A 21,105-nucleotide genomic window follows, 5' to 3' on the forward strand; every position below is an offset into this window, starting at 1 on the left:
TTTGATAAACTGTGGGTCAATGTGCTTATAAACTAAAAGACCTGTTGAGATTGTACTCAGAGCTATCTGTATCCTCCTCCACAGACTCCACCACACTTTCAATTCTGAGAAGGATTGATTCTGCTGCTTATCCTCAAACCCATCCTTCCCCAACCACAAACATCTTTAACTTCAATAAACTAAATTCTCCTGGCTTAGCTTCAGACTTCTCTGCACCGCATTTTCTACATCTGAGATTCTGAGGATCTTAGTCAAGCCAAAAAAAAGCTAGCAGCTCCAATCCAGTCTGTTGTAAGAAGATATCTAAACTCCTCTGCACACATCTGATGCCAGAGAGTCCACCTGCAGATTAGCACATCAATTAAAGTGGTCTCCAGCTTCTTCCTGCTCCCACACTCTCTGAGATCTGACTTCCTGTCTTATTTTGTTAAAATGAAGCTGACCATCTGGATGTCTTCGTGTTTAATACACAATTTCTCTGTGTCTCTGTTCCCTTTCCAATCTTTTCTATTAGATTCTTGCATGAACTTCCAATGTAAAAGGGGACACAGTTGCAAAACTGATCAACAAGGGAAACCCCACTGTGTTTGCCAAGATCCAGAGACTTGTCCTCCTGCAAAAATCCTCGATCAAGTAAGTATTCTGAAGAATAGTCCCTAAGATACACCTCCAAAACTCTAGTTTATTGAGTGAAAATAGTTTGCAATTTAATCTATTTTATGATTAGGGATACAGGTTATTTAATATTTGAAGTAATATTGAATGGGAACAAATGCCAGAGAAATCAAAGTATTTGAACTGTGCCATAAAAAATTATAGTGGGGTCGAGGAGATAGCCCAGTGGTAAAATCCTTCTGTGTAGGTCTAGGACGGGATTTGGGATCCCCAGTACCCACATAACTGCTAGTTGGGAGTGGTAACTCCAAGACACTCAGAAGGCAGAGATGAGGCTCACTGAATCAAGCTGACTGTGAAGACTAGTGGTATAGATGAACTCTGGGTTCAACTAAGAGAAACTGCCTCAGCAAATAAGGTGGGGTGAGATCAAAGAGAACTCCCTAAGCCCCTCCCACCACCAGCCTAGGCCCCGCCCACCATAATCCCCGCCCATCTTCCGCTAAGGCTCTCCCAACATCAGTCTAAGTCTCCCACACACACAGTCATACATGTATGTACATCGCTGTGCATACATACGGAAACACAGAGTGTACTGTGTGCATTACACTCATAGCACATAAAATATTTACATCTCAATTTAAAAAGATGGTGCCAGCATTTGAGGAGGAGAAATTTTGAATTCCTTCTGTCCTTGGGTTATTTACAATTACAGTTCTATGGAGATCTACCTGGAGCTAAGTTATCACCATTTACTAAGATTTTTTAATCTTAGTAGATTTTTTTTTATTTAGATTTTAGATTTAGATTTTTTTTAGATTTTAGATTTTTAATCTTAGTAGATTTTTTTTTTTTTGGAGAATTGCTATTTTAATAGACTCTACCAGAGCACATCTTTGGCATAGCACATTCACCAGGTGTTCTGTGAGTGCCAAGGAAGTGTTCTCCAGTGAATATCTGGTTCCATCACTGCTCCTTGCTTTCCTTGTCTAGGCTTGTGGCACTGACAACCAGACCTACGCCAGCTCCTGTCACCTGTTTGCTACCAAGTGCATGCTGGAAGGGACCAAAAAGGGACACCAACTGCAGTTGGATTATTTTGGAGCTTGCAAATGTAAGACACTGACTACTACTGCCAAACATCACTTGTAGGTGAATTTGGGGTGATTTTTGTGCTTCTCTGAATTCTATATATACTGACCCCCCCCCAAAAAAAAAAGTTTATATAGTTATTAGAGCAGTCTGAAACTAAGACCAAGTCAGGAATTCCCAGGTCCTAATCATAGGAGATTCTGATTCCATGAGACCACTTGGAAGCATAGTTTTGTTTTACTATTTGTTTTTTCAAGAAACCTAGACATTTCCAACTCTCCCCACCCCACCAAGTTCAGAGGCACCATTGTAAAAAGCACTTACAGGCATGAAAGATGGGGATTTTATGAATACTTCCTCCCAATTTAATTTGTCAAGAATTATAGTGCAATAAATGCGTCCAGAAGTTGTTTAACACCATCTTCCAGGATTTTCTCAGTTGTGTCTGGCTCCCACACTAGTACAGCCTGCTCATGTTTCTGCTTCTCCTCGGTTTCTACACACACAAGTCTGTTGGGCCCCTTGATGTAAAGTGTTAGCCTCTGACTTGCTCCGTCCACTAATGTGGACAAATTCATCTATGTGCCTTCTAAGCAGAATCCCATGAAAGCTGGCATGTTTCTCCGTGTTCTCTCAGCTTGTCACCACATACTCTGAAGCCTTGTGTTGAGGTAGTAGCCATATTGTTGAGCCCCAGGGAGACTGTGATGAAATGAGCCCTCTTGGGAGCTAGTACAGACTTGGGTGGTCTGGGCCTCTTTAAATGCAGAGATGTAGCATGATTTGCTACTGTACGGCAGCTCAGCTCAACTTAATCTTTTGGGGCACATCAACAACCCAAGTGACCTCCATTTCTAAATTCCTGGTCTTTAATTTTACAGCAGTGGTCCTCAGTCCTTTACAGCATGTCAAAATTGTTTAGAGATGTCTTAAAACATCCTGATACTCAGGCACAAAAAATCCCCAACGACTTTGACCATGTCAGGAGCTTCCCGTGACTTGTTATTTGAAGTATGGTCACGTATTTTCTGCACTCCACAGCTATTCCTGCTTGTACGGACTTCGAAGTGGCTCAGTTTCCCCTGCGGATGAGAGACTGGCTCAAAAACATCCTCATGCAGCTTTATGAACCGAATCCCAAACATGGCGGCTATCTGAATGAGAAGCAAAGAAGCAAAGTAAGCTATGGGTGGTCTGCTGCCCAAGTGTCTCTCCTCAGGACCTGAGTGGGGAAGGGCATGGTAGGAGCTCGCATAGCGGAGGAATCTACTCTGCTTTTCTGCATATGGTTAGCCTGCACTCATTAATATTGTGCAGTGCTCATCCTCCATGTCACAACCTTCATGGTATGACTAAACTGCCCACATTCCACTCAAGGGCAGTGTCCTAGAAAGTGTCCCTTTAGTTGTGTCTGCAGAAAGCTGTGATGGAGCAAAGTTAACAAATTCAGCATTTATGTGATCAGTTTCCCATGACTGAAATAAACACTGGAAATAACACAACTTAAAGAAGAAAGGTCCCTTGGCTCCCTGTTTTCAGAGTTCTAGTTTGTGACTGAGATTGGCTGTGTTGCTTTGGGCCTGAGATAAGACAGTATCTTGTGGCAGAGAACATGTATTCACTTCATGGTGGACCAGGGAGCAAAACAAAAAAGAGGTGCTGTGCTCCACACATCCCCTTCAAGGGCATGCCCCCATATGACCAGGAAGCGTCCCTATCTCTGAACGGTTCCACCACCTCCAAGAGTGCCATGGGCTGGGGACTAAGCCTTTGGGGATTTAGTCATGGGCCTTTGGGGGGGCATTGTTTTCTCAGTCCCAACATGTTTAAATCTCACATTTCTGCCCTCATAGGCCAGACATGAATTCTGCTATAAGGAGAATTAATTGCTTATAATGTCAGCAACATGTAAAGGTTTAAAGTGCAAAACATTGACTCCAGAAGTTTCAAGAGAAGATTAGTTCGTCAGGTAGTTATTGAATAGATCCTAGATTCTAGAATTGACCTAAGTTCTGAAAATACAACAATGGACACATAAAATTTTCACCTTAAAAAGTTTACATTCAAGGCGAAGGAGCAGATTACTATAAAAAATAAGTTCATATGTGTACAATGTCTGGCAATAAACTGGAATTTTATTCTGCTTGGTTGTTATAAATAAAAATAAAGACAAAGAAAGGCAGGCTGTCTGGCTGTATTGATTAGAATCCATTTTATCTGAACCAGGCTTCATGTCTTGAGCAGGTTTTCCTCTGTTACTCTTCAAGTAAGATTGACACATGACAGTCCTACAACAGTCACCTTGTATCTGACAATCTTCTCCCTTCTTATTCTCAGGTCAAGAAAATTTACCTGGATGAGAAGAGACTCTTGGCTGGAGACCATCCCATTGAGCTTCTCTTGAGGGACTTTAAGAAAAACTACCACATGTATGTGTATCCTGTGCACTGGCAGTTTAGTGAACTGGATCAGCATCCTGCGGACAGGTAGAAACCCTTTACATTTTCTGGTGTAATGATATCTATGTGAAACGGAACTTGAGATCCAGTTGGGAATGTTTCCAGCTTCACTTTTGAATACTAAATATAAACCATCGTGTTAGGAATCTAATTAAAAATCACTTAGAATATAATTTAACCTGTCAGCAGCACAGTTCCCGAATTACCATACTGAGTTTCCTTATCAAATCTCTGAGTTTCCCACAGAGATGCCTTCAGTTCTCACTCATGAACTAAATCCTCAAGGTAATCTATTGTCCCAACTTAGGTCAACTGCCACTTCTAGGACAACCCAGGCTAGACAGGAAGTGAGAGACAGCTCTCACAAGCACAACTTTTGGGTGCACATTCAGAGACAGAGATTGGAGGATTCTCAGTGAAGGGGTGAACCTCGGGCGCCATAACCCATTCTCGCCTACAGCTTTTTGATTGACTTACACAGTGACTTCGTAGAAGAAAACGTCCTTGGTGATCAAGACTTAAGTCCTCATGCACAAGCCATGCAGTTAGCTGACTGTCATTGTTCATTTGCAGGATTTTGACACATTCTGAACTTGCTCCTCTGAGAGCTTCCCTGGTGCCCATGGAACACTGCATAACACGCTTCTTTGAGGAGTGTGACCCCAACAAGGATAAGCACATCACCTTGAAGGAATGGGGCCACTGCTTTGGAATTAAAGAAGGTAAGTTTATTATCAAAGAACCATGTCTTCTTCTTCTTCTTCTTCTTCTTCTTCTTCTCCTTCTCCTTCTCCTTCTCCTCCTTCTCCTTCTCCTCCTCCTCCTCCTCCTCCTTCTCTTCTTCTTTTCCTTCTTCTTGTCCTCCTCCTCCTCCTTCCTCTTCCTCTTCCTCTTCCTCTTCCTCTTCCTCTTCCTCTTCTTCTTCTTCTTCTTCTTCTTCTTCTTCTTCTTCTTCAGATAAACACTGAGTCCTGTAGCCTGACAGGAAGATCCTGATGTAAAGTGTGCTTGTTCGTTTTTGTGTGTGTGTGTGTGTGTGTGTGTGTGTGTGTGTTCATGTATGGAGCGCATATGTGTACACATGCACCTCTGTTGTCTTTCCTCAGGTGCTGTCTACTGTTTTGTTTTTGTTTTTTTTAGGCAAAGTTGCTCATTGGCCTGGAATAGCCAGCCAGTAAGCCCTAGAGATTCACCGCTTTCTTCCTAGTGCTGGTATTACAAGCAGGCACCACCACATCGACTTTTTTATGTGGGTTCTGGATATCAAACTCAGCTCTCCATGCTTGCCTGGCAGATCCCTTACCAACTGAGCTAGGTCAAGCTGCCGCCTCAAGGTCTTTTCTCACTGCCTTGGTGTATAGCAAGAAAGAGTATCCACCGGGAAGTCAGCAGTTAAGCCTAAGAAAGCCACTCAAAGCCAGAATTCTGTGCTGAATCTCAGAAGGAAAGACTTTACATCTTCACTACCCTGAGGATAGGTCATTTGGAGATAAAATAGTGAGCTTCTGACTGGGGGAAGTATCCACCGATACCTTAGAATTCAGAACCCACCAACTCAACACAAATCTTACATCACAAGCACTACCTAGAATGGTTGATAGCTGCATCTTCAGTGACAGGTGAAGGCAAGGATGATTTTTTATTATCCTAACAACAGCTAATTTAAATTTGCACATTGTTGTACTGAATTGCATCTTAATCTACCCCCTTTCCTTTTCTTAAGAGTTGACTTTCATGAGTCAAAATACTTAGTAATCAGTTATGAGATATGCCCCAACTGTGTGCATTGAAACTATTCATAGAATGCAGATCAAGTAAACATTGAAGTGAACATCGGAGAGAAAAAGAGCCAGGAAGACAGACAGACAGCAGACAGACAGAGACAGAGAGAAAAATTGTCCAACCAAGAAGATGGTTCCTTCAATACACTATTTGTCGTGTGAGCATGAAGACCTGAGTTTGACACCCCACACACACACCCGTGTAGGAACGCCAGGCATGTTGGCAAGGATTTGTCATCATAGTGCTGATAGGACCTCTGGGGCTTTCTGGATAGCAAGTCTAGTCTTCCTTACAAAGTTCCAGACCATAGAAAGGCCACATCTCAAGATGGGTAAAGGGACTGGAGAAACAGCTCAGTGATTCAGAGTACTTGCTGCTCTGGAAAAGGACCCAGGTTCAATTCCCAGCACTAAGTAGAGGCTCACAACTGCCTGCAGCTACGGTTCTTAGGGACCTGATGGTTCTGACCTCCAAAGGCCCCTCCATGCATGTGATGCATGTAGATGGACTCAGGAACACACAGACACATACTCTAAAAAAAAAAAGAAAAGAATGTTTGCTGTCTGTGTGTTTCTGTGTATGTCTCTGTATATACAGGTCTTTAATCCCAGAACTCAGGAGATCTCTGTGTGTTCCAGACCAGCCTGGTCTATATAGTGAGTTCCAGGCCAGTCAGAGCTGCATCAAAAAAAACTTGTCTCAAAACACAACAATAACAACAACAACTAGGAAAATACTGAGTAACGACACTGAGGTTGTTTTTTGTCCTCCATGCACACCTGTGCATTTGTACTCCCTTACCCCACTATGCACACACAGAGATGCTTTATGGATAGATTTAAAAACACATATGGATGAATATACATTCAAGCAGTAAGAAAAGCAAAATCATCAAAGGTCGAAGAGGTTATCTGTGTGACCTTCACCCTAGAAGTGAGACCTGATAGTGTCAGAGCTGAGCTATTTATAGCTCAGCTGCTATAAGATCCTGCTGCTATAAACAGTTCTGCCTGAATAAACTTAGTGATGAGCCTGTTTCTGTGAGCACCTCGGTATACTACAAAATAGATCATCCCCAGATTAGGAGCTTAACTTCCTGCCAGGGTCAGGAGTCTGGAAGTCACTGGCCTGGACGGGTCTGGCTTAGGGTCATGTGATCAGCCTGTGAGCTAGTGTAGTGGACATCTGCAGGATCAGCTTCTAAGACTGGGCTGTCTGCAGCTGGCTTCAGGCCCCCACCATGTGGTAGCACCTACAGCATGAGACCTGGTTTCTCCCTTAGTAACCCATGGCTGAAGTCCATGTCACCTCATCACGTTCTGTCAGTCACATAGGACAACCCTGTCTCATTGTAGGGGAATACGGACCATGAGGGATCGTGAACCTTGACAATATTGATAAGAAATTAATATTTCTAATAACTTACTAGTCTCAGACTGAGACAAAAATATCAGTTTCCTTTCTAACACCTATTCTTCAAGTAGAATATTTATATACTCAAAGATATCTACTTCAAGGAAAATAGTTATATATTCAAATATATCCCTCTCAAATGGTTAAGTCTGTCTGTTCAACTCCTTGGGAACCACTAAGGTGGGCCAGGACATTTTTGTATACATCTTCTTACAAGACTTGGGATTTTAAAGTCCTGATTTTAAAAAATAAAAGGCAAATTTGCATAAAGGCCACTTACTTAAGAAAAGAGTTTTGCTTCTCTGGATCCTTTTCAAAAATGTCTGCAAGTTCTTGCACATGTCAGCCTCCCCAGGCTCTGCAATGGAAGGTTGTCTGGGAGGAGCAAGAGAGGTCAAAGCCCAGTGACTTGCAAAACTACTAATTGTCTGGTTTGTCACTGTGGTCTGGCTGGTGTGATGCTATTTTGAAGTCGGGAGATTATCACATATCAAGCCAATAAGGCTGTCATTAAATGTTCCATTAGAATAAGCAAACCAGTTATCACGTTGGGATACAGCAGGGCAGGGCAGAGAGAGAATGGCATTTCTTTATAACTGTACTTTCTGCCCTGTGGAAGCTACTATGAGCACAGAAGAAGAAGATAAACTTTAGCCAGCATTTTTCTGAATTTCAGCTGCCTGTGATCTAAACTAGTCATGCCCTTATGGCATAGCTCTGCCATTAGCCAGCTGTGCTCATCAGGGCATGCCACCTGCCCTAAGTCCGTCTCATCTTTAGCTGTAAAAACAAAGTTCTGAAGAGTTGTGGGAGGATCTTCATTTATTTAGCTTTGATGATGTACCATGTTTTAGTTAGGGTTTCTACTGAGATGATCAACAGCATGACCAGCAACATGAGGGAAGAGGCTCCTTCCAGCTTACAACTCTCGGGTCACATAATCCCTGAGGGAAGTCAAGCAGGACAGGAACTTGTAGGAAGGAGCTGATACAGAGGTCATTGTGGATGCTACTTACTGGCTTGCTCTCCAGAACCCAGAACCACCTGCTGGTGGGGCAGCCCCACTCACAGTGGGCTGGATCCTTCCATGTCAATCAACAATCCAGAAGATGCGCCCACAGGCTTGTCTACAGGCCAATCTGGTGGGAACATTTTCTCAACTGATTTTTCCTCTTCCCTGATGACTCCAGCATGTGTTGAGTTGAAAAACAAAACAAAGCAAACAAACAAACAAACAAAAAACCCAACCAATACTCCACCTATTGACATCTACTCCCATTATTCTTAGAGAAAAAAAGGAAACTATAAAGGAAACTACTAGGGCAGTAATGAGACCACACAGGCTCTCCTAAGCCCTTCAAAGACTTTCTTATAAGAGTGTTGGGGCATCAACAAACAGGAGAGTCCTATGGTTACATTGCAGAAAGAATAAAGAGCAGCTGAGAATCTTGTGGTAAAACCAGGAGTTGATAAGAACCTGACTCCAAAATGGTTGTGGGGAAGAAGGCAATGCGGTCAAGAAGTCTTAAAAATAGACACATACCCAGCCTGGAATTTATCCAGCCTTGGAATATAAGGAGGAAAAGGCTGGTGGGAAACATCAGGCAGGAAGCAGACAGCTGAGAGAATCCAGAGCATTGGATGTGCCAGAGCAATGGCAGTGTCCCCATGTGGGCCTTTGGCCCAGCAAGATAACTGGAAGCACTTTGCTCTGAGGTAGGAAACAGAAGGCCAGAATCAGATTTGGATTAATGACAAATTCCATTTGGGCATGCTAAAATTTCAATTACTTGTAAGGCAAATACAATCCATAGCTCAACATTGAGTCTGGGTTTCAAGAGAGAGTTTAGAAATTGAAATATATACTTGGGAAGTTGTGGATATAATTCAGTGGTAGAATTCTTACCTCTCACATGCATGGCCCTGGGTTTATCCCCAGGGAGAGAAGAGAGCGATGGGCATATAGGAAGCAATTGAAACTAAAGACGGATTATAAAGATAAAGTCAAAGAAACTGTATGAAGTGATCAGGAAGAGGTCTATAATTGAACACCAAGGAATTACAAAGTGTGGATTACAGACAGTAGAGAAGGGGTTCAGAAAGGTGAATGAGCAGTCACCCCCAAAATGAGGGACTGCAGGAGAGTTTCCTGTCAAAGAAGGTGGTGCAAAGGAGGGGAGGAGACAATGCTGATTGTAGGAAGATCAAAAGAGGAAACTATCCACAGGCCCATCGATGAAGGAATAGGGATGCCCATGCAGTCATGACACAGCGACTCTGGTCCAGAATGTGCATTGCGAGTCTGGGAGGGCAAGGCTGTGTCTGCCATCCATTCAGTTGCACATGACTCCACTCAAAGCTCAGCCGAGCTGCGCCTAACTCACTCTGCAGCATTTCAGCCGCCCTCCTTACTTGACACTTCCTATGATCCTCCCGGTCGCCTGCCGTTCCTCCTTTGATGGTTCTCAATAGTACAAAGAATTTCAGAAGAACTGCCTAAGGATTCTGCTGTCTACCCCAGGAATTCTGATTCCAGGAGCCAGCGGTGAAACCTAGAAACATTTTCAAAAGTTCAAATTATGATGAGAATCTCTCTCATACCGCCTTCTTAGATGGTTTCGCTCACTGACGGCTCTAACCTTCCTTGCATTTGTGGTTTCTTAGATGACTTTTCTTAGATGACTTTCTAAAACGTCGTCTGTCTGTCTGTCTGTCTGTCTGTCTGTCTGTCTAACCATCTGTTTGCTTGTTTGTTTGTTTGTTTGTTTATTTATTTATTTATTTATTTTTGCAGAAGACATAGATGAAAACCTCCTCTTTTGAGTTAAGATTTGAGAGAATTGAAACTTTCCATCTGCCTCGCCTGCTTTAACCGCTTCGGAAATATGAGCAGCCGTGCCACTCTTCATTCATATGTAGCAAGACGTGTGTTTGCATGTGAGACAAGACAGTGGGAGTAATTGCTTCTTGTTGACATATATATATTTGAGCCACGCACTTAACATTAACTTAGGAATAAAAGTTAAAAATTAAGTAGAGTTGATGTCTGTAAAAGACTGTCCTGTCTGAGGACAGTTACCCATGGCAATGTAACTCTGTGCATCTGCATTTATAACTGATAATCATAAACTATTAAAAAAAAACAGTGTTCATACTGTCCATAACACCTTACACATGCTAAGGAAGTGGGACACTGCTCCTTGAGATTAACATGCCTCATTTTCAGTGTCTCGCTGTCCAAATAAAAAGTCTATAGAACCTCAAATGTCTGCTCAAGATTATTTCCAGTTTTAAAACAATCAAATGTAAAAGACCAACCCAGGGCTTACGTTAGAGAATAAAATGGAACTCTGCTTGTTAACTACTGGAAATAAAAAAAAAGTGTTTTTAAAGGAAAGATGGAGGTGTTTTCTGCGGCAAAAAAAAAATTGTTACAAACTAATTGTAAATCCTTTTTGTCATTATGTACGATGTAATGGGGAGAGAGGGAAATGAGTTGAACTCAATTGGTTTTTAGCCAAGTTCAGTTTAAAATGTGGGTGATTCTACATTGCTTTATCCAACCAATTCAAAACTCTGTTCAGTGGGGCATGTGCATAGGAAAGACAGAGGTCTGAAAACTCTGTGATTCATTTCTCAAAGTGAAAGAGAGAGAGGAAGAGCCGTGGGGCTGCCGAGATAGCCAAGGCTGTGACGGAGCGGCACTTACTCCCGGGGCCTGGGTCTTAGAAATGTGTGTTTCTAATGGGGCTTTCCTGTTATGCTAAAACTGTGGGCATGATTATAAACTTATAACTACATACATATATACTAATTATTTATATTTAATATGTATTCATTATATGTAATATATATACTAATGTATATAATATATTTATAATAATATATTTGTAAATTATAATGTCTATAATTATAAAAGCACCATATGGTTTTCCAATATCTGAAGTGAGGCACCAAAAGTTCCTCAGATTCATTTTCTTCCTCTTTTATAATGTTTATAAGAAAGTCAGAGGTTATGTAGTTTTTCTATTGAAATCAAAGCTATCAAAACAGATTTCTTCAATTTTTTTTTATTTTATGAGATCAATAAGTCACTTGTTCTTTAACTAAAACTACATTGTCCTTTCTAGGTTCAATTTGACTAGCCAAAATCTAATTATTTATTTTTATCAAATAGGAAATTAATTTTAGAAGTTATTCTAAACTTCAGACCACATTTATGCATACCAAAGTTTCTTAATTAGAAGCCATTTTTAGAAGCTATGTTTTAGAAATCACACTTTATAATTCTACTAGGCAAATGTCACTTAGACCTAAATTTTATTTTACTCTCAGGCAACTTTGTAAAAATGCTTTAAAATAAGGAAAACTGAATTTAATATTATTAAAGATGCCATCTAAACATTTACTTAAAATTTTTTATGTGAAAAATCATTTTCATTTTGAAATGAAAATCCTAAGAATGGACATGTTCAAATCTTACACAAGTCTTAGGGACTCCATATTACAGACTTAGGACAGGTCACAGAAGCACATTCATGTTCTTGGTGGTTAGTTTTTAATAATCAGTTGGTTATGATAAAGAATTGCTCTGATCCCAGCCAAGGAGATGAAGCCATCTTCTTAGTAATCAGTCTTTAAGTCTATCTCTGTAATTGTGATCTTTTAGAAAGCTGAGTTTCTCATCTGAAGCCAATTGCTCAGTTTATCATTGAACTGGTGAGTCATATTGTCTATGACCATGTAGGCATTAGTGATACAGCTTAAATACTAGCCAGGTAGAGGGATGTCAGACCACACTGCTTCCCGAATCTGTTGCTCCAGGGACCATTTAAAGCACAGGTAACTAAAGCAATATAATTTATTACTGTTTAAAGTATGTGGGATATTCTTGGGTTGAATAGTTCAATGTCCACTTACTAAAATAAGAAAGAAATTTTAGAGTTTGGATCCTGAAAATATGCCAAGGAAAAATATGAGACAGAAAAGGAAGCCCAAGCTCAAGCCCAGTGATTCAAACTCAGCCCAGGTTAAGCTTAAGCATGTCATAGCAGCAGGCGGATAATCGAGAGATGGATGGAACTTGCCTCAAATGTTGGGGACCAGTCTTCATAAAAATATGGTGAAGCTGTTCTTTCATAACCAAATTCCATAGTACAATGATGTAGCTTAAAATGCAGTGGGTAAGTTAATTCTAAATAAATATGATTTTACAAATGTGAAGGTTTACTTCAGAAATGTTAGTTCCAAAGGGACTTCCTTCAGTTACTTTATCGACTTTACTCACGTCATGCATGTTCTTATCAACCCATTACGCCTTGCAAATTTTTCCCATATAATTTCCTTCCTAATGGACTATAATTGTCAACAACATCCAGGGCATGTGGACTGGTCAGTCTCACGAAGGCACAAGCGTTCTCTGTGCATTCTGCAAAATGTGTTCCCACCTTTTAGCCATGATGGCCACGTCCTCACTGTAACAGCAAAGACAAAAAGTCTGCACAGACATCACAGTCTCAAGTCACTTCAAGGGCAGCAGAGCTGGATGTAGGCAGAACTGTGAGGTGTAAGAAAGAGGGGGAGCTACCAGTAATATAACAAGCCAGAGAATGTCTAATTTAAAAGCTTTTTAAAGTTTTTCCAAGCAATTTATTTTATTAAAAATTGCAAGTGTAGAGGCAGGATTTCACCTGACCGCTGTCAGCATGTGTACCTCAATCATCCATTCACTATGGAAACAGGACGAGGAGGGAAACTAGACGGGATCACCTAGTCCTTCACCTCCAGACTCTCCCTTCAGAATGAAGCTTTTGCTGGTGGCCGCCCTGCTGAGCACTGCAGCTGCTCAGCCAATCCCTGTAAGTACTCAGCTCTTCCCTCAACCACCATGGTGAGTCATCAGATTTCTGAGCTACAAAGTATCTTTACAGTTCATAGAAGAGAAAAGTGGAGTTCAGGAATGTAATGGGGTTGGTAATCTCCCTGGGGTCCATAATCTCTCTGGGTCTAAGGCTCAGGCTCAGTGTATCAAAGCTAAACTCTGCAGACAGTGGTGACTTTGGGCAGTAACTAACTCATGCTTTCCCTGTCAAATGAGTTAGAATGATTCCAGAGTGTATAAATGATTAAAAATGGCTCTAAAACACTTAAAATCCTACTTGCAACAGAAAGCTCTCAGCAATATAAAACAAGTACTCTACAGGGACCCAGGTGGGAAGTTAGCAGTTGAGCTGAGCTTCGTTTATACTGCCCTACATCATCGAGGGTAAAGGCTTCTCTCAAAGATGCCCTGACAGACTTGATTTTACAAAGATGGCTGTTTAAGACTACCTCCACTAGTTCTAAGCTAATATTTAAAATGTTATGTCTGAAATATACAGCCCAGGAGCATGACAATTAAAATATTACACATGGGATGTCTTTCCTGTACCATCTTGGAAAAAGAGGTTTGGATAACAGCCTATGTCCATGTGCAGTGTGCCCAGACAACAAACCAGTCTGTTGTATTAGGTCAGAGTCTCTCCTTGCAACATTAACAAGAACTGCCAGTGGAATGCACTCTTGGTGGTGCTGGGGCTCAAACCCAGGGCACTGCACATTCAGGGCATATGCTTTTTCACCTAGTTACATCCCCAGCCCAGACAAGCGTTACTGTCCTAAGTACCAAATGAGATACACTGCTTGTCTCTGTAGGAATGCTGTGCTAATGAGATTGTTGTAGTATACACATTTAACTACATTTAGCATGTGCTTTCTTCATCTGTGAGCATCTCTGAAAATGAGCAATGTCTCACCCACGGTGTGATAATGCATCATGCCCACTTAACAGCAACCCTTGCTCTGGTCTGTGAAATAATGGTGTATTTTATGACACTATTTTGAGCACATAAGACACAGTGATAAAACACCACCAGCTGAACCTTTTGTTGTACACTGGCTACAGTCACACTCTCCACTTCTGTAATAAGTGAGACCAGAACAACTTACATTTATTATAGATAGTGTCCAGCTCCAGTTAAGCATGAAACCCTCTCCCATGCATATTATTGCAACAAGAGGGCTTTCAAAGGAATGGGAGATTATTCAGAGGTTGTGGGGAGATTACAGAATTTAAGCTAAGACTCATACTCCCTTCACCTTGAACTTCTAATACTGAAAGCAAATCTAGAGCTGTACTGGTGCCAAATATACCAGTATAAGGTGTGTATCCTTTACCAATATAAGGTTTGTAATCTTAAAAGGAACTTTGGGGGGTAAAATTTTAAAGCCAAAATAATGTTTTGTGGTCTAAGTCATTGGACAAAAATCAACTCAGCATTTCCCCATTAAATATGAAACTTACTTCAGAGGTGGATGCAAGATAGGCTGTCAGACAGAATGCTCACAGGACGAATTTAGGCTGTTCTCATATAAAGTAAATGTCTTGATGGAGAGCATGAACGGCTTCCAGCTGCTTCACTTTGTTGCTTTTCTTGTTTTCAAGCTTGGACAGTCTGGAGGAAGTTCCAGTGAACAGGTACACTGTACTGCAAATGGCACGTTCACCACTTAAAAGCTGTCAAGTTCGCAATTGGAATGATTCACGTGGTGTTTCTGTTTACAGAGATTTAACTTTTACCCACCACAAATCCTGCCGTTCTTTCCTCAGTTTCCTCTTCCGCAGGCTCCTCTGGTAAGTAGGGTGTGGAAAGTCTCAAGTCTATCTTCTGGGTGATGGTTATTAAACTTTCCAAACTGTGACCCAGAAATATGACGCTAAAAAAAAAGCTGCAGGCTGTTTACAGTCTTCTCCCAGTGCAGCTTGCATTGGACAGTGACACCCGACTGGTAAACCTGTGTCCAGCACTGTGACTTGTTTCTGGCACTGTGACCTCTCTCCATGTTCCTCTTAGTCAACATGTGCTTGTGCCAATGATGCTGACTGTGAAAAGCCTCACTCTTCATGAGGTGAAATGCTAGCCACTGTGACAGCCATTCTGTATCTGTTACTAAACCACTTTTCCACTTTCTTTTCTCCTATAAAAATGTCCTCAGGTTTCTATAAGTTTTTGTTACAAGTCAAAGCAAATATTTTCCTTCTTTGCTGACCCCTTGATGTCTCCTAACAGATTTTTAGAGCTGTCTCGGTGAGGGCTGGAAAAATGAGGACATGACAGGGGCACTTTTGATACATGCTCCCAGACAAAAAACACTGGCTAGGCTTTAACTCAAACCCTTCCCAAGGAAGACAGGCCCTGGGCAACGAAAAGGAATCCATGGTGAATGGTGGAAGCTCTTCCTTCCCGCCAGCAGAGGGCTGTCTGTGTGTTAAAGCAAGCAGAAGGTCACCCGTGGCAGAGAACACAGGAGAAATTGATGGGCTTGCAAGAAAATGAACACTGGACACAAGGCAGATCTCCAAGCACTTAGTTTAACCAATCAAGCAAAATAGTTATAACTCCTAAAAGGAAAATAGTATACGCAATCCATAGCTTTGTGAGGACAGTGGTCTTGTTTATTACCGTCTCAGTCCTAGAGGCATAAACCCACTCAACACACACCCAGAGGCTAAAGGGAGGAAGAACAGAAAGCAGCAGGGAACAGGCTTGTTTTGTCTTGCCCACAGCTCTCCTTCCTTTTCTTTTTGTAGATCCCGATTCCTTTTCCTTTTCCTTTTGATTCAAATCAGGTAAGTGTACTTAAAAACCTCCCTTAAGAAGATACTTAAATGATTAAAACTTTAAAACTTATTTTGTTTGATTTAAAGAGCTTAATGTACAATTCCTATATATCTCTGACCTGAAGTGCCTAACAATGTGTTTATTTTACCATATCATCCAAATTTTAAATACTATTGGGACTGTGAGAGAAAGCCATTGGCTTTCTTTCATGACCATTTTCCCCTAAATATAACACAGTGAGCATGTGTGAGTTATCATTACAAGATGTCCCTACTGTGCTGAGACCCCACAAGGCAAACTGTGGAGTGTACATTTCCAGAGATGGCTTTTTTCAAAAGGTGTGGGAGAGGTTGTAAACTATCAGTGATACAGATTTAATGATGGAATTTTAGAACTGCTAGGAGTCTTAAAACTATGTCTCCATTTACCAGGCTAATTCAAAGTTGTAGATCAAAGTTGAAACACTACATTGTAACTCTTGGTTTGTTCTGTTTCTTTTATTCCAGGTTCTGACGCCTAATCAACTTCTGGCGGTAAATACATTTTGTTCTGTTCATTCAGTTCATCCAGCTAAAACATGACAAGGCGCGAGCTTTATTACTGATTCCAGTTAAGCGATAGAGTAAGGAGTTGGAAAACCTAGAAGAACAGAATAAAGTGCTTTAGGAAGAGAAGATAGATGAATTGCCACAGCATGTAATATGTGAAGCCTTATCAAATCTAAACCCCAAAGGAGGGTTGCATGTTTTTGAGACAAGCTCTATATAGTCCTTGGTGGCCTGGAACTCAACATGTAGACCAGGCTGGTCTCAACTTCTATGATGCTTCTGCCTTTCTCTCTGCCTCTCTGTCTCTGCCTCCTCCGCCTCCTTTCTGCCTCTGCCTCTGCCTCCTGCCTCCTCTCTGCCTCCTCTCTGCCGCCTCTCTCTCTGCTGCCTCCTGCCGCTTCCTGCCTCTGCCTCTACAGTGCTGGGATTAAAGGCATGCACTGACATGTCTGACCTACAAGATGCTTTTTAAATTAACTGCACATAATTCAACTGTTTAATGAATTGTTTACTGGTTTGTAAATTTCTTAGAGTATCACTTTATGAAAAATATCAAAGGAATACTTTGAATATAATTACAAAAAATAAAACTAAGAAATTCTAGGTCTTTCTAAAACACACAAACATTTTTGAAAATTGTATTTCATAACAAATATTATTCCTTCAAATGCTATTAATAAAACAAAGGCTTCAGGGCCTCCCTCTGTGACTGATTACTGGTGATTTTAAAGTCACCAAGTGGGCCTTCTAGTCCAAGCCCTGCTGCAGGAGCACCCAGCATCCAGTGCTGGGAACCAAGGTCCTGATGTCACCTGTAGAGTTGACCCAGCTTTGTGGCTTTGCTCAGTCTGCCAGCATGGAGAGCAATGACCTGCCTGATCTCTGAGTATGTGCTCTCTTCAGAGAATCTGACTCACTCAAATCCTTCCTCCCTCCTTCCCTCCCTCCCACTACCCCTTTCTCACCCTCCCCCAACACTCAGTCCCCAGAATGCTGCTTATACATAAGAACACTGAAGCTGGCTTTACTATCCCTACATGGTCTGGGGCAGGCAGCTTTGTACATATTACAATTAGACCAATCCAGTCTCTTGAAGAAGCTGCTGAGTGCTGGGATTAAGGCGTGTGCCACCACTGCCTGGCTGCTGCTGAGCTCTTAAGGAAGCTACAGAGTAACCATCACCAGTAAACAGCTGTGTAAGCAAATCTGCAAGACAAAGCTCCCATTCATAGCTCTGCCTGCAATAAAGCATTCGGTGCATTCACATTCATAATCAAAATGCCACTTGCTCAGAGTGGACCACAGTTTCTTCAGCTTTCTAATTTTCAAATACAGTACATATAGTTAGAAGGTAGAGAAAAGTATTTCTGTAAATTAAAGAAATTTGAATTATCTTCAATCTTGTACAAGTCAAGTACAATTTCCAATGAAACATTCACAATCAAAACATTTCAACTGACACATGTACTAAGGTGAATATAAATCAAAAGGCAAACCCACTGAGAGTACTTACCCTTTTCTTCTTTTACAGTTAATTACTTCTATTTTGAACCAACTGCAGGTAATTCTTATTTTCATAAACTACAAAGTCACTAAGTGAACTGTGCTTAGTATTTAACTTTTTTCTTTCTTTCTTTCTTTTTTTTTTTTTTAGGGTTTCCTTGGGGTAAGTTTTTATTTCTGGTTATATTGAGAAAGGTAACATCCATTGTCAGGGAAGGGGAGAATAACTCCTCTAAATCAACCCAATACATTAAGACAATTACAGCCCATGGTGTTATGAATTCAGTTCCTAGACCTTTAGATCTGAGTTTCTGAATCTCTAACAGTAAGTATCCTTTCACAAGGTGAGTTTCACAGAATTTAAGATTATAGACATCAACACAGTCTTAGGTAATGAACTCTGAAGTACTTAACACTTTGCCTTAGACTTGCTTCTGTCTGATAGACAGTTCAGAGGCAGACTGAGGAAAGCCCACTGTAAAATTACCAAACCCAGCCATGGCCTGATCTCAAAGCAATTACAATCCCAATTTTAAGGGGGGAAAAATATGTTTTCACCCCCCAACATTCCTAGTAGTGAGTGTCGCTGCCCTGGAATTCTACTAGTACTTTTTGTTTACCACTGTGAAGACTCCCCTCCATCAGGCCTCCACACACCACATGGAAGAAACTACCATCTAGTTAACACAAAATCCTTAAGGCTTCAGTTTCTCAGCGTTCACCGTTTACCAAAGCACATGATTTTCTATGCCAGTTGCATGATCACACCAGTATTAACACATCAACAACAAAAGAATCATAAGATGGGAGAGGCTGATGGAGGAGGGAAAGGAATTCTGAAAATGTTTCAGATATTAACAGTAAATGTGCTGTCTATTTCAACAGAGATAATCTTCTCTGCTACACCAGAAGACATGCAGTGAGTAAAATCTTCAAAATCTTTCATGAACTAATATGTAAATGAAATATTTCAATTTTTTATCGTAAGAGTTTTATCACCACAGATGGCGTCTCTGTTAGTAAATTAACACCATGATAAAAGCAATTCAGAAGACCACAGGGTGTGTTTCTCCAAGGATGTTTTGTAACTGTATTTAAGTGGGCTGGGCTGTGGCTCAGTGGAAAGACTGCTTGCCCGGCATGCAGAAGGCCCTGGGGTCCACCCAGAGCACCACAATATAATAAAATATACATTTATTTAGCAAGACTCCAGAACTATCCTAGAATATATACATCACAGAAGTCCTGAGTATTTAAAACATCATTTTAAACTGAGTGGCCTTAAAAAATAGCTTGAATTTTCAAGTTCCCTCTTCATCTACCACACTTTTAACTTTAAGATAATTATGACATTAAGTAAAATGAGGATCTAATATTTATATTTAAAATTTTTTAAAAGTTCAAGAGTGCCTGTGTCAGACAAATGCTGACTGTGGCTATTATCCTTAGATTAAGAAATTATGAAATGAACTGTCTTTGGCCTAAAATTATGCACAATTTCAACAGCACTAGCCAATCAGACAGGGCCTTTTCACTTTGTGTACCACCATGGCTATAAAGTCCTATCTATCAGAATTTACATCACGACACATAGTTTATATAACAGTCTCCTTGAGGAGAAACTCACAATGGCACCAGAACCTTGGTGTAGAATACGGCAGACAAGAGTGGGCTCTGGGTCTGGGGAGGTGGAGACCAAATCTTAGCTCGGTTCCTTAGGGGAAAAGATCTTGAACAAACCATTCCAAATTCAACTGCCTCACCTGTGAAATGCCTGAGGCTGGAGTGGCACTCAGTAAGAGTGACCTAGCTTTCCCAGTGACTCTACCAAAGCCTCTAAGAGGAGAAAACATGCCGAATATGATCGAGCACAAGGGGTTGGGGAGACGGACCCCCAGTGACCAGGAGTGCACACTCCTGACAGGAAGGTCAGAAGCTAACGGTTTCAATGTTTCTTCTATTGCAGGTGGTCCAGGTTATTTGCTTTGTTATCTGCAGTTTGGAATGGTCTTACAATCTTGTAGACTCTATAGTAAACATTCTGTGAAACATCAAATACCACAGGCAAATCTACTATCTACAGCCGTATGCTCTAAATAAAATTCTCACTAAAACTCCCGTGTGGATTGCAGTTCGGTGTTGTAGTGACTGCTCAGTTTCTTGAAAGCTTCTAAAAGCAGTTCGGTCTCAGTGCTTGGAAACAGCATAGCCTCCAAGCCAGGGTCACCCAATCCCTCCTGGGCAGCCATCCTCACCAAGACCAGGAGCCCTTGATATGCCCTAGTATCAGGCATTTCTGGACTTTGAAAAATAACCCATCAAAAAGAGTTCATTTTGTTCTTGCTTCCTCCTCCTGCTCTGTCCCCTCGCCCCTTCCCTCCCTCTCTCTCCACATGTTCATGGCCAGCAACCTCTACTCCTTTTCTTCTTCTCCTTCTCCTTCTTCTCCTCCTCCTCCTCCTCCCTCCCTCCCTCCCTCTCTCTCTCTCTGCCTTTCTCTACCTCTACTACCCTCTTGACTCCCCTCTCCATGCCCTGAATAAACTCTAGTCTATACTTAAAAAAAAAGAGTTCATTTTGAAATTGAACATCTCAAAGCTCCTCCAAAGACATCATTTATACTACAAAAAGGTTTCCCATAAGCTCAGCTCAGCTCTGGTTTACCACAGACCACTCCAAACAACACACACTCCACCCCCTTTGTGCTAACTGTCTAGCCACAGATTGATCGGTATTGTCAAATCCCAAGAAGACAGAAGCACCTTTTCCCTACACCTGAGTCTTCAGAGGTCCCACTGCATCCCAGATGGAATAAAGCAAGCATGAGTCTCCAGTTCAAGCTGACTGGACTTGCCAAGGGACAGCCCTGATCAGCATGTGACACCTGGATTCATGGAGTAAGACAGCATTACTTCCCTTTCATTTTCTTTTGAAGGGACCCCACCAACACAGTCTCTGCTTCATCTGAGATTTATAATATTGGCCACACAGCTCTGAAAAACTTCAGTCCTTATCCTTATCCTTATCAAAGCC

At 41.4% G+C, this 21,105-nt stretch overlaps 1 protein-coding gene and 1 long non-coding RNA gene across 2 annotated transcripts in view; both read left to right on the forward strand.

Moving 5' to 3' along the window:
* The window catches only part of Sparcl1 (SPARC like 1), a 31,422-nt gene extending 20,664 nt beyond the window's left edge, over positions 1-10,758 (forward strand). The window contains exons 6-11 of the mRNA XM_028773684.1: positions 515-633; positions 1,609-1,729; positions 2,749-2,885; positions 4,045-4,193; positions 4,740-4,888; positions 10,156-10,758. Of these exons, the coding sequence (XP_028629517.1) occupies positions 515-633; positions 1,609-1,729; positions 2,749-2,885; positions 4,045-4,193; positions 4,740-4,888; positions 10,156-10,184 (704 nt within the window). The 3' untranslated portion in view covers positions 10,185-10,758. The remainder of the gene's footprint in view (positions 1-514; positions 634-1,608; positions 1,730-2,748; positions 2,886-4,044; positions 4,194-4,739; positions 4,889-10,155) is intronic.
* A 1,307-nt stretch (positions 10,759-12,065) lies between these two features.
* On the forward strand, positions 12,066-20,190 carry LOC114626282. The gene is made up of 10 exons (XR_003712213.1): positions 12,066-12,203; positions 13,103-13,219; positions 14,845-14,877; positions 14,965-15,033; positions 15,991-16,029; positions 16,528-16,554; positions 18,101-18,130; positions 18,224-18,235; positions 18,958-18,991; positions 20,009-20,190. It is a non-coding gene; the product is annotated as an uncharacterized LOC114626282 (long non-coding RNA).
* Positions 20,191-21,105: the final 915 nt, after the last annotated feature.

This window comes from Grammomys surdaster, unplaced genomic scaffold (assembly GCF_004785775.1).
Source record: "Grammomys surdaster isolate TR1022 unplaced genomic scaffold, NIH_TR_1.0 233, whole genome shotgun sequence".
NCBI classification, from domain to species: domain Eukaryota; kingdom Metazoa; phylum Chordata; class Mammalia; order Rodentia; family Muridae; genus Grammomys; species Grammomys surdaster.